At 37.5% G+C, this 12,185-nt stretch overlaps 1 protein-coding gene and 2 pseudogenes across 1 annotated transcript; all 3 read right to left on the reverse strand.

The window, feature by feature from the left end:
• Nucleotides 1-1,525: 1,525 nt before the first annotated feature.
• On the reverse strand, nt 1,526-2,844 carry LOC131346386 (macrophage mannose receptor 1-like; annotated as a pseudogene).
• Nucleotides 2,845-4,609: 1,765 nt separating this feature from the next.
• Nucleotides 4,610-5,662, reverse strand: LOC131346387 (uncharacterized; annotated as a pseudogene).
• Nucleotides 5,663-5,728: 66 nt separating this feature from the next.
• Nucleotides 5,729-7,836, reverse strand: LOC131346389 (secretory phospholipase A2 receptor-like). The gene is made up of 3 exons (XM_058379800.1): nt 7,674-7,836; nt 7,453-7,491; nt 5,729-6,106 (listed from the first exon to the last, which is right to left on the reverse strand). The coding sequence occupies exons 1-3, from the start codon at nt 7,834-7,836 to the stop codon at nt 5,835-5,837; spliced, it is 474 nt and encodes a 157-aa protein (XP_058235783.1). The 3' UTR covers nt 5,729-5,834.
• Nucleotides 7,837-12,185: the final 4,349 nt, after the last annotated feature.

The raw sequence follows: 12,185 nt of genomic DNA on the forward strand, positions 1-12,185 counted from the left end.
AACTAACTAGCTGAGTGTATTTAAACTCCTGTTTGTAAGTAAGATGTTATGGTTATAAAATATTTTTAGAAATTAATGCTGATAGAGAAAGAGATAAGTACTGTTGTATAATATTGTGTCTAGATTATACTTTAACTCTGTATACCTTTGGACATTTCTGTACTTCTTTTGTGCTGTTGGTATTTTATCAAAGTAGCTGCAGCTGTCTTTTCTTTGTGCTTTTGATTGAACCATGTTTGAAGATGTTTATGGGATTATTCTTCAGAACTTTTATACTTTGAGAGTAAAAAAAAAATAATCAGCCAGAATTATGAGAAATTTTTCAATGGAGGTGGTTTTAGACTAAACTTTACACATGGCCCTAACTTTTAGCCCTTCATCTTTGTGTGTATGTTTGTGAAGTGGAACACAAAATGCAGAGATACACTAAAACACATACTTGAAATTTATTTTTATTTGGTCAGAAACTTAACTGCCAGCAGTCATAACAGTCCATATTCTTATACATTAAAGAACCAAGTGGTATAGAAATCAACATGTAATTATGCAGATTTCCTGATAACACACTCAGTTGTTTTAGAACTGCTGAGAACAACTGAGAACTGCACAAAATTAAATAAAAAATATTAAAAAAAAGAATTTTGATGATTTTTACATCACTGTTTGCAGGTCGTGGTAAACTTCCTGCATGTGTGTATATGGTATGGTATGGTTCCCTATTCTGAAAAAGAATTTTAACAATTAAATGTGCAAACTAAAGACACTGTAGTTTAAACATCAGGTAAATAGATTCCACCTAAATTACCCATAAACTAATGGGTAATGGCTAATGACTAATAAACCCATTACCCTCCATTAATAATAAAAGTAAGTATAATATAGGTAACATAATACAGATCATGCTATATGGAGACTGTCATAAAAACACCAGAAGCGAACAGACAATGGAGCATCAAAACCCGGGATGGGGTGTGTTTACTGAGGCTGAATGCGGATAGAGAGAAGAGAGAGGAGGATACTCAGCTGTAGGAGTGGTGATCTGGAAATCGGAGCTGAGGGGAGAAGAAGACATGGTAAATGGTAACGGGAAGAGCAGCAATAGAGCTGAATACGAGGAGAAGGGGAAAAAAGGCAGTTAGGGCGAATAGGCTCAGCCTGAATAGCGCAGAGGCTAAAGCTAATAGGTGATTAACTAATGAGGTGCAGGTCATCTAAATCAATACTCTGGAGAATGAGTGCACTGGTGAGGTGTCGGGTCCGGCGTGTCTGTGACAGAGACAGTTGAGTTTACTGAATACAACATTAAAAATATGATGTAACATTTGCATTAAGAGGACACAATAATATTAATAATGTGCAGAAGATGAGATATTAGTGTAGATCAACTGTTGCTGGGGACAGATGTTGCACCACACCATGTCTTCAGTCTTCATATTTTATGCATCAAATCTTTAAAAATAAAGAAACAATTTTAATTTCAATATCGAAAAAGTACATAAATACACACGCATAAAAACCTTGGTGACTAACCATCATAGGTAGAGCAGATGAAGTTGAGCTTGTGGCTCTCATGCAGCTCGATCCACTTCCTCTCTCCTCCAGACTGCACTGCTCCACTTCTCTTCTCATGGCTGCAGTCTTCATTCCAGGTCCCATTCCCCAGGGCCCAGTCCTCATAGCAGACCATTGATTCAAAAACCCAGAACCAGACACGCTGGACACAGTCGTGACGCAGGCCGAGCCACACATGTTCAGTGGAGGCATCTTGAGCCACTTCCTTCACCCAAAGCTGCATCTCCTCAGTGCGCACTGAGACCAGGTCATGATGATGGTTCCTACAGTATGTCAGAGCTTCCCCCCAGGTCAGATTCTCCTTAATCAGGATTAGAAAATCTAAAAAAAAAGCATTATTCACTCAAAGCTAAAGTGAACATTTTACAACCCAATATTGTTTTTAATCTCATCTTTAGAAGAAGAACATTAAACTAGAAATATGGATATAATATTCTGAAAATTATTCTTTAAAAATAAATAAACATAAATCATCATGTAACTCACTCTCATGGCAGATGAATGGGAGTTTTTCTGTGCAGTTCACATCACTCCAGTAACGTTGCCCAGACTCAGACACTGCAGCACAGATCAAACCTCCACTGGGTTTGTCAGAGCTCCAGTATCTGAATAAGGAGTTTGATCTGACCACTTCCAGGAGTCATTAAACAGAACAATCCATACACCTGAATATGTGGGGATTGAAATTTTAATCACTTTCCAGATTTCTTCATTCTCAGTTTGGTTCCTCACACTGACAAGATCAGTGTGTTTCTCTCTGCAGTAGATCTGAGCATCATACCAGCTCTTTTTCTCATTAACCAGGATGTATTTAGTAGTGTTTGTGTTCTTTTCTAAAAAAAAAAATGAATAGCTTGTTCTTGGCTAAATTAAAAGTACATCTGTACTGTAATGTTATTAAATGGTTTTTACTTTTTATTAGCAACTATTGCCTTCATAACATACAAAAGGATGCAACATCTGACACTGGTCATCATTCCACAAATTACTGTTCAGATAAAACTCCACACAGTACTCAGTTCCACCTTTACTGTTTGGTTCTCCATGATACCAGTTTCTGTAAGTGTCTCCGTCTCTGTAGAAAGTTTGGTCTGCCAGAGACCACTGCCATTTCCCAGGTCCCTCTCTCTGTAGACCAATCCAAGCTTTCTTTGCATTTTCCTTCATCAGTGTGTGATTCAGCTTCTTTATCTCTCCCATGTTGTTGATGGTTGCCAGATCAGTGTATTTCACCCTGCAGTAAGTCTGAGCTTCACTCCAGGTTTTTCTCATTCTCAAAGTGATAGCGATGAGGAATATATGCTCCTATACCACAGACTACTTTGAAAGTCACAAGGCAGAGACTTGTTAATATATGATGGTTTGATTTTCATTTCATTTCATTGTCTGTACCGCTTATCCGATCTATCCTCGAGTCTTGGGGAGCCTCAGGCGTCATCGGGCATCAAGGCAGGATACACCCTGGATGGAGTGCCAACCCATTGCAGGGCACACACACATTCACTCACGCAATCACACATTACGGGCAATTTAGAGACTCCAATCAGCCTAGAAGCATGTCTTTGGACTGTGGGAGGAAACTGGAGCACCTGGAGGAAACCCACCAATCACAGGGAGAACATGCAAACTCCACACACACAATTTTAAAATGATTATCTCTTACTTGTGATAAAGTGTCAAGTGAACACCAGCAGAGAACCCTGTCTCCCAGAACACACAGCGGTCTACAGACATGGTCACCCTGCACTACAATACTCAGAATCCATCACCTTTTTTATAGCTTTCTATATATGCAATTTCCCAGGTGGAATATTTTTTTTTCATTCATAACATATAGCAACATATGTATGAAAATGACTGAAATAATATATATTATAATACAGTGTAGAGAGATCATGTTCAAAATGAGATCAGAAAGTGACAATTGCTCAACTCTCATGCTGAGAGTTATTGTAATATATAATGCATGCATTTCATTAAGCACAGGAGGACGTTTATGACAGTAAATAGTAAAATAGATTTTAGGAGGGGTTTTACAGTGATTATGTTCAACTCCACATCAACATGCTAATTTAACTCAGAAAATCTGTCTAAATGGTTAAATGAATTAAGTTCCTTACATTACATTACAGTCTGGTTTATGTAGATTCATGTGAAAGATTTATGAGGTCAAGTGCATATTAAGTATATTAATACAATACAGTAGGAAATGCATTATACATATTTCCTTTCAGTTAATTTGATTTTAGAAAGCTTCCTCAATACTAGACTTCGTGTTTGGGATCACACAGAACAAAACAAGGTTTGTTGAGCTCAGAGCTAATGCCATGTTCCTGTTTAGATTTTTAAAAAATATGACAAATAGTGAGCATCCACAAAACTCTGCTGAAAAAGTAATACCTGGCCTTTAAAACTGATTCAATAAAATACAGTCTGACCCCTGCGACGGAATTTCAGGAATTTCACCGGTGCTTCATTAGCAGATTTTTACACCCACTTTTAAGCTGTTTCTTGTGTACACACTGACCTGAGAACAGCAGGGTCATTGAAATGAGGTGTACCATATCTGTAAAAAAAGAGTGTCAAAAAAGTCTTTTCTCTGTTCAGTTATCAGTTATATTACTGTGGTAAACAGTTATTTATTCACCAGTTTCTCTCTCTCTCTTTCTCTCTCTCTCTAAAAATGACCAAGAATCTGAAAAGAATAAAATCCTCTAAGCAAGGCACCATAACTGTTACAAAACACTGACAACCAAGATGTCATAATAGTCCATATTCTTACACATTAAAGAAACAAGTACTCAGAAATCCCAGGTCTAGGAACCATCAACATGTAATTATGCATATATCCTGAAAACACACTTAGTTGTGTACATGTAAAAAAGCAAACAATTGAGCTGCACAAAATTAAATAAGAAAAAAACTATATAAAAAAGAATCATAATCACTCTTTGCAGGTCTTGCATGACTGTATATGGTATGGTTATGAGAGAGAATTTTAAAAACAATTAAATATGCAAACTAAACACACTGTAGTATAAACATCAGGTCAATAGATTCTACCCTAATTACCCATAAATTCTCTATTAATAAGAAAAGGGAGTTTGATATAGGTAACATACTACAGATCATGCTGTATGGAGACAGTGGAGTTGACTGAATATATTAAAAATATGATAAAACTGAACATCTGCAATAAAAGGAATAATAGAATAATAATAATAAATTGTAGAAGAGTATAAATGAGACAGTACTGTAGATCAGCTGATGCTGGATACAGATGTTGGACCATAGATTGTCTTCAGTCTTCATGTTTAATATAACAAATCTTCAAAAACAAAGAAACAATTTTAATTGCAATATCGAAAAAGCACATTAAAACACATGCATACAAAACTCTGTGACTAACCATCATAGGTAGAGCAGATGAAGCTGAGCTTGTGGCTCTCATGCAGTTCGATCCACTTCTGCTCTCCTCCAGACTGCACTGCTCCACTTCTCTTCTCATGACTGCATTCCAGGTTCCATGCCCCAGGGCCCAGTCCTCATAGCAGATCATTGATCCAAAAATCCAGAACCAGACACGCTGAACGCAGTCGTGATGCCACACGAGCCACACGTATTCAGTGGAGGCATCTTGAGCCACTTCCTTCACCCAGAGCTGCATCTCCTCAGTGCGCATAGAGACCAGGTCATAATGATAATAATTTGAAAATTATTAATAAATAAAAAATAAACATAAATCATCATGTAACTCACTCTCATGACAGACAAACGGGAATTTTTCTGTGCAGTTCACATCACTCCAGTTACGTTGGTCAGACTCAGACACTGCAGCACAGTTCAAACCTCCACTGGGTTTGTCAGAGCTCCAGTATCTCCAGCACCTCCAGCAGACCGATCCAAATACCTGAATATTGTGAACTATTAATCACTCTCCAGATCTCATCATTCTCAGTTTGGTTGTCACACTGACCAGATCAGTGTGTTTCTCTCTGCAGTAAATCTGAGCATCACGCCATTTCTTTGTTTCATTAATAAATACATATTTTTTTTCTGCTATCAAAAGAATTTCCACAAAAAATGACATTTTTCATGACTATAATGTTATTAATGGTTTTTACTTTTTATTAACATTTATTACCTTCATAACATACAAAAGGATTCAGTGTCTGACAATTGTCATCATTCCATGCGATACTGCTCTCATAAAACTCCACACAGTACTCATTTCCCCCAATGTTGTTTGATTCTCCAATATTTCAGTTCCTGTAAGTGTCTCCGTCTCTGTAGAAAGTTTGGTCTGCCAGAGACCACTGCCATTTCCCAGGTCCCTCTCTCTGTAGACCAATCCAAGCTTTCTTTGCATTTTCCTTCATCAGTGTGTGATTCAGCTTCTTCATCTCTCTCATGTTGTTGATGGTTGCCAGATCAGTGTATTTCTCTCTGCAGTAAGTCTGAGCTTCACTCCAGGTTTTATTCTCATTCACAAAGTGATAGCGATGAGGAATATATGCTCCTATATGACATACTACTGTAGGAAACATGAGAGAGATTCGTTGTTCTGGAATGTTATGTGGATATAACAATATCTATAAACAGTGTAATGTCTAATATTTTTTATTTCATATTATTTTAAATTCAAATTTAATAACAAAATTAAATGTCGCTCTGTTTAGACAACAAGTGTGTTGTTTATATTTAATTGAAATAGAATCATTATCAGTTTACACATTGGGGGAAAACTAGATTTGAAAATGGCTATATATGTGTAATATAGAGTCAGAGGTACACTACCAGTCAAAGGTTTGGACACATCTTCTAATTCCATGGTCTTTCCTGATGTTTATTTCTTTCTACATTGTAAAACAATGCTGAAGGCGGCCGAAATCCACAATAATCTCGTTTGAACAGTTGATATTGAGATATGTCTGCTACTGATGCTCTGTAAAGCCTTCATAACGCCTCTAATCTGAGGCGCTGTTAATTGGTGATTTCTGAGGCTGGTCACTCTAAATGAACTTCCTCTTTGCAACAGAGGTAAGTTTTGGTCTTGCTTTACTGGGATGGTCTTCATGTGAGCCAGTTTCATCATGGTGCTTGACACTTATGCACTTGACAATACTGTTTTTGCAAGAACTATTCCAGAACACCTGACCTTCGTGTCTTAAAATAACAACTGACTGTTTTTTGTTGTCATTATGGTGTAAAACTTAGCAAGAGTAGATAAGTATCGTACTCAGAAAAAAATAAATAAATAAATAATTTTTTTTGTAAACTGAATTGTTATATTATTGATGTAATGCTGCTTCATATGCTATATAAGCACTTACTAGCCACTATAATAGGAACAACTGCACATACTTATATAATTACTCAATCAGTCACTGTGGCAACAGTGTAATACATAAAATCATATAGAAGCTTTAATTTGTTAGCCATGCTACTACAGTAAACAAAAAATAGTCTTGGGCCCAACCACAATAGCATGTTGACATTAAAACAGTGGTCTTCCACCTTCCACAGTAGACTTCTCAGTGGAAATCAACATTTGTACCGAGATCCAACATATTATATAACATTCTACCAAAAGGAAGAAAAATAGAACCTAGCTACCAAAAGAAATGGCATTAAACTTTACCAACAGTCAAGCAATTAATCAGTATAGGATTCAGTTACAGCAGTAATATAGTTTAAATATCAATGGACTAGTATAAGAACAGAAATGCAGCAGTACCCTTAAAATGTGTCACAGTTGCCTTTTTTTATCAGTCTTTGCTTCTTTTAAAAATGGCTTCTCTTTCTTACTCCTCCCAACACACACACACACACACACACAAAAAACAAAAAAACACACACAATCATTACATACACACTAACCTGAGAGGAGCAGGTTGATTGAAATGAGACCAACCATATCTATAAGAAACATAAAAGCTATTTAAAGACATTTACAACATTATGCTATGTGTTCTTAAAGTATTAGCAATAGGATTAATGTGTATATATATATATATATATATATATATATATATATATATATATATATATATATATATATATATATATATATATATACATAAAACACCAGCTATACATACCAGTAATGTTTCTCATGTACTTCTCTGGTGAAGTGAATGTAATTTGTCCCAGGGTGTTTATCGTGAGGTTTGTAGAAAGGCGTATTTGTCTTTTGACCTTCTGTTTGTGATCCTGGTGATCCTGTTTGTAGATTATATCTATGTCCTCTTCTACCCCTACCATCCATTTGCTCTCCCATATTATGTCTCCTCTATATGCTATGTATAGTTCTGTATTTCCACGAAACTCTTTGCATAGAGGGTAGATGGATTCATGTATCTTATTTGCAATTCATTTGAATAATGTACAGCTCTGTTTGTGTTTACATACACTACCAGTCAAAAGTTTGGACACACCTTTTAAGTTCAATGTTTTTTGTTTAGTGACTTATTTTCTACATTCTAGAACAATACTGGAGATTTCAAAACCATGAAATAACACAAATGGACTTAAGTAATCCATATGTAACGACAACAAAAAACAACGGTCAGTTGTTATTTTAAGACACGAAGGTCAGGTGTTCTGGAATAGTTCTTGCAAGAACAGTATTGTCAAGTGCATTTGCAAAACCCATCAAGCACCATGATGAAACTGGCTCACATGAAGACCATCCCAGTAAAGCAAGACCAAAACTGACCTCTGCTGCAGAGGAGAAGTTCATTTAGAGTGACCAGCCTCAGAAATCACCAATTAACAGCACCTCAGATTAGAGCCGTTATGAAGGCTTTACAGAGCATCAGTAGCAGACATATCTCAATATCAACTGTTCAAACGACATTATTGTGCATTTCGGTCGCCTTCAGCATTGTTTTACAATGTAGAAAGAAATAAACATCAGGAAAGACCATGGAATTAGAAGATGTGTCCAAATTTTTGACTGGTAGTGTATATACAATCTAAAAGTCAGACATGGCTGTATGTATCTTTATTCTTTTTTGCTGTTTTTCATGTTAGTCATTGATTCCTCATGTTCTATTTCTGTATGGCAGAGCTGCCACTAGATGGGAGAGTAGGATGGTAGGATGGAAGATAGTAGCAGTTGAGAGTAGCCTTGTGTGATTTGTCTACATTAAGTATCCTGTGTGCAGTAAAAACTGCATGAATAGATTCTCACTTGAACCCACAGATTTCTTACTCTAGTCTAATAAACAAAAGTGCCCTGGCCACTTGATTACAGTACACTGCTCTAAATTTTCAGGAATTCTTTCTGTATAGAATGTCCATATAGTAAATGAAGTGTTGTTTCTCTTAGATATGACAACTGATATAGACACATAGAACCATTGTTTGTCATGCACACACACACACACATACACACACACACTTATCAGTTTCACAGCACCAATGACACAATTGCCAAGGAATTACGGAAATGAGGCAGCTGCTTACCTCGGCAGTCAGCAAGATCATTTGCATAAAACAACACAAAATCTGAAAAAATAAATAAATAAATAAATAAATAAATAAATAAATAAATAAATAAATACATTAATATACAGGAGGTCAATAGGTAAGTGCAGGAGCATGAGTCCTCAGGCAATAGCAGCATGTCAGGTAATGATGAACTTTTTTCTAAACTGCAGCCTATGTTGGATCGATGTCGGGACCTTTTCTCTGAAGACAAAAAGAGAGAGACAACAACTACAAACATGATATTTTTAATTTTGCTTTTGCACTATTTCCATCAGCAGAGCAGTAAAAGTCTGTTTTTTACATGATTCATTAATTTTTAATTTAATTTTAAACAATTACTTTTCATATTGCCTAAACCCTATGATCACATGGGAAATGTGTAAGATTTTTGTTTTGTCCACTTGGACTGACAAACAAATATGATTTAAGGAAATATTAAGTAAAAGGTAAAAAGGGTAACGTCATTTAGGAGAAATCAGTATAAGAGGAAAACTTCCCTTTATTCCAACGGAACAATGCAATCTGATCCGAATATGAATGTCTGTAACCCTTTGTCTGTGTGAAGGAGGTGTGGCCTCTGTAACCATTAGTCCCAGTGAAGGAGGTGTGGCTTTTCTAAGAATTAGTCTCAGTAAAGGAGATGTGGCCTTGTAACCTTTAGATAGATACAAATAGATAGATACAACTTTGTCATTGCAAAGTACAGGTACATAGCAACGAAATGCTGTTTAGCATCTACCAGAAGTGCAGATAGTAGAAATTGTGCAAATGAACAAGATAAAATATAAAGGTAAATATGTAAATATGTACATCGATAAATAAATAAGGCTATTTCAGAGTGTGTATAGAAAAGTATGTGCAGGTAGTATTTACAGCAGATAAAGTGACAGGTGTAATTATAATTGTGATAAAAATGTGTGCACTATGTACAATGTATGTACAACAGTAACAGATAATATACAATGAATATACAGATAGTATGTGGTATGTATAAATAAAGTATATATAAATGTATATAAATAGATAGACAGATAGATAAAAAAACTAGGTGTAATCTATGTACATTACATTACATTAAATATGTACATTAATTATATTACACAGTGAAAAATATTATATTAACAGAATGTACAAAAGAATGTATAACAGTGAAAAATATTATATTAACAGAATGTACATGATGGAGCAGAACTGTAAAGTAGTAAGTGTAGTAAGACATGAGTGTCCTAGCGGTGTAGTGTAGAGTTCAGTAGAATTATGGTTGAGGGAAAAAAAATGGCCCTAAATCTGCTGGTTCTGGTGAGGATGGACCTGTATCTCCTCCTGGATGGAAGGAGGTTGAACAGTTTATGACTCAGGTGGGAGGAGTCCTTGATTATTTTGTGTGCTCTGCACAGACATCTACTGTGGTGAAGAGACTCAATGGCAGGTAGTTGGGTGTGGATGATGCGTTGGGCGGTTTTCACAACCCTTTGCAGTGATTTCTTTTCACACACTGTGGAGCTGCCATGCCACACTGTGATGGAGCTCATCAAGATGCTCTCAATGATGCAGCGGTAAAGGTTGTTCAGGATCTTGGGGGATAGGTGAATTTTTTTCAATCTCCTTAGGAAGTAAAGACGCTGTTGCACCTTCTGAACCAGAGTTGAGGTGTTCAGATGCCAGGACAGATCCTCAGAGATGATTAAGATTAAGTTCCCCAGGAACTTAAAGCTGGAGACACACTCTACTTCAGACCCGTTGATGTAAATAGGGGAGTGTCTGCTGCTGTTAGATTTCCAGAAGTCCACGATGAGCTCTTTGGTCTTTGTGGCATTGAGGGTGAGGTTGTTCATGGAACACCATGCTGACAGTCTATGGATCTCCTCCCTGTAGGCTGATTCATCATTGTTGCTGATTCGGCCAACAACTGTGGTATCATCTACATACTTGATGAAGACGTTGGAGTTATGTTGCGGAACACAGTCATGGGTGAACAGGGAGTAGAGCAGTGGGCTCAGCACACAGCCTTGTGGGACACTGGTGTTCAGGATGAGGGTTGAGGATAAGTGATTACCCAACCTTATAGACTGAGGTCGATTTGTTAAAAAGTCCATAATCCAGCTGCATACGGATGTGCAGATACCCAGGTCACTGAGCTTAGTGATCAGTTTACTAGGGACAACTGTATTAAAAGCAGAGCTGAAGTCAATGAACAACATCCAAATGTATGTATTGTTATTGTCCAAGTGGGAGAGAGCAAGATGAAGAACAGTGGAAATAGCATCCTCTGTTGATCTATTTGGGCGATAGGCAAAGTGATGTGGGTCCAGTGTAGGTGGGAGACATGCTATGAGGTGACAGAACCAGCTTCTCAAAGAACTTCATAACAATGGGAGTGAGTGCAACAGGGCAGAAATCGTTCAGACACTTTGCAGAAAAATGCTTGGGCACTGGTATGATGGTTGTAGTCTTCAGACATGTTGGAACAGTGGCCTGGGCCAGTGACAGGTTGAAAATGTCAGTGAAGACTTGCATCAGTTGGTCAGCACAACTCCTCAGCACATGTCCAGGTATGTCATCAGGGCCAGCTGACTTACGTGGATCTACTCTGCTCAGTGCTAAGTGTACCTCTGTTGTGGAGAGTGATATTGGAGGATCAGCTGTAGAGGAATCATCATTCCTGGTGTGTGTGACGTCCTGGTCAAAGCGAGCAAAGAAGTGGTTGAGCTCGTCTGGGAGGAAGGCATTGCTGGTAGGTAGAGACTGTATTGTTGGTTTGTGGTCAGTGATGGTCTGGATGCCTTTCCACATGCGTCTGGGGTTAGAGTTGCAATGGAAGTGCTCCTCAATACGCAGTTTATGTGCATGCCTGGCTTTCCTAGTGCCCTTTTTCAGGTTGGCCCTGGCTCTGCTGTAGTCCTCTGAATTGCCGGATTTAAAAGCAGCATCTCTTGCTTTCAGCACGAGGGGGACCTCAAAGTTCATCCATGGCTTCTGGTTAGGAAAGTGTTTCACATGCTTGACAGTGGTGGTGTTGTCAATACACATGTTTATATGATCCAGTACAGATGACGTATAGGTGTTAAAGTCTGTCTGTGTGTCTGAGGTGGCCTGTGAGTGGAACATGCTCCAGTCAG

The sequence above is a fragment of the Hemibagrus wyckioides genome, linkage group LG26 (genome assembly GCF_019097595.1).
Source record: "Hemibagrus wyckioides isolate EC202008001 linkage group LG26, SWU_Hwy_1.0, whole genome shotgun sequence".
Lineage (NCBI taxonomy): Eukaryota > Metazoa > Chordata > Actinopteri > Siluriformes > Bagridae > Hemibagrus > Hemibagrus wyckioides.

Excerpts from the sequence above, each read along its gene's own strand:
- LOC131346389 (XM_058379800.1), bottom strand. The coding sequence starts at position 7,836 with ATGGTAGGGGTAGAAGAGGACATAGATATAATCTACAAACAGGATCAC. Across the intron at positions 7,492-7,673 it reads GTACATGAGAAACATTACTG|ATATGGTTGGTCTCATTTCA; the intron begins GTATGTATAGCT and ends TGTTTCTTATAG. Across the intron at positions 6,107-7,452 it reads AATCAACCTGCTCCTCTCAG|TAGTATGTCATATAGGAGCA; the intron begins GTTAGTGTGTAT and ends TGTTTCCTACAG.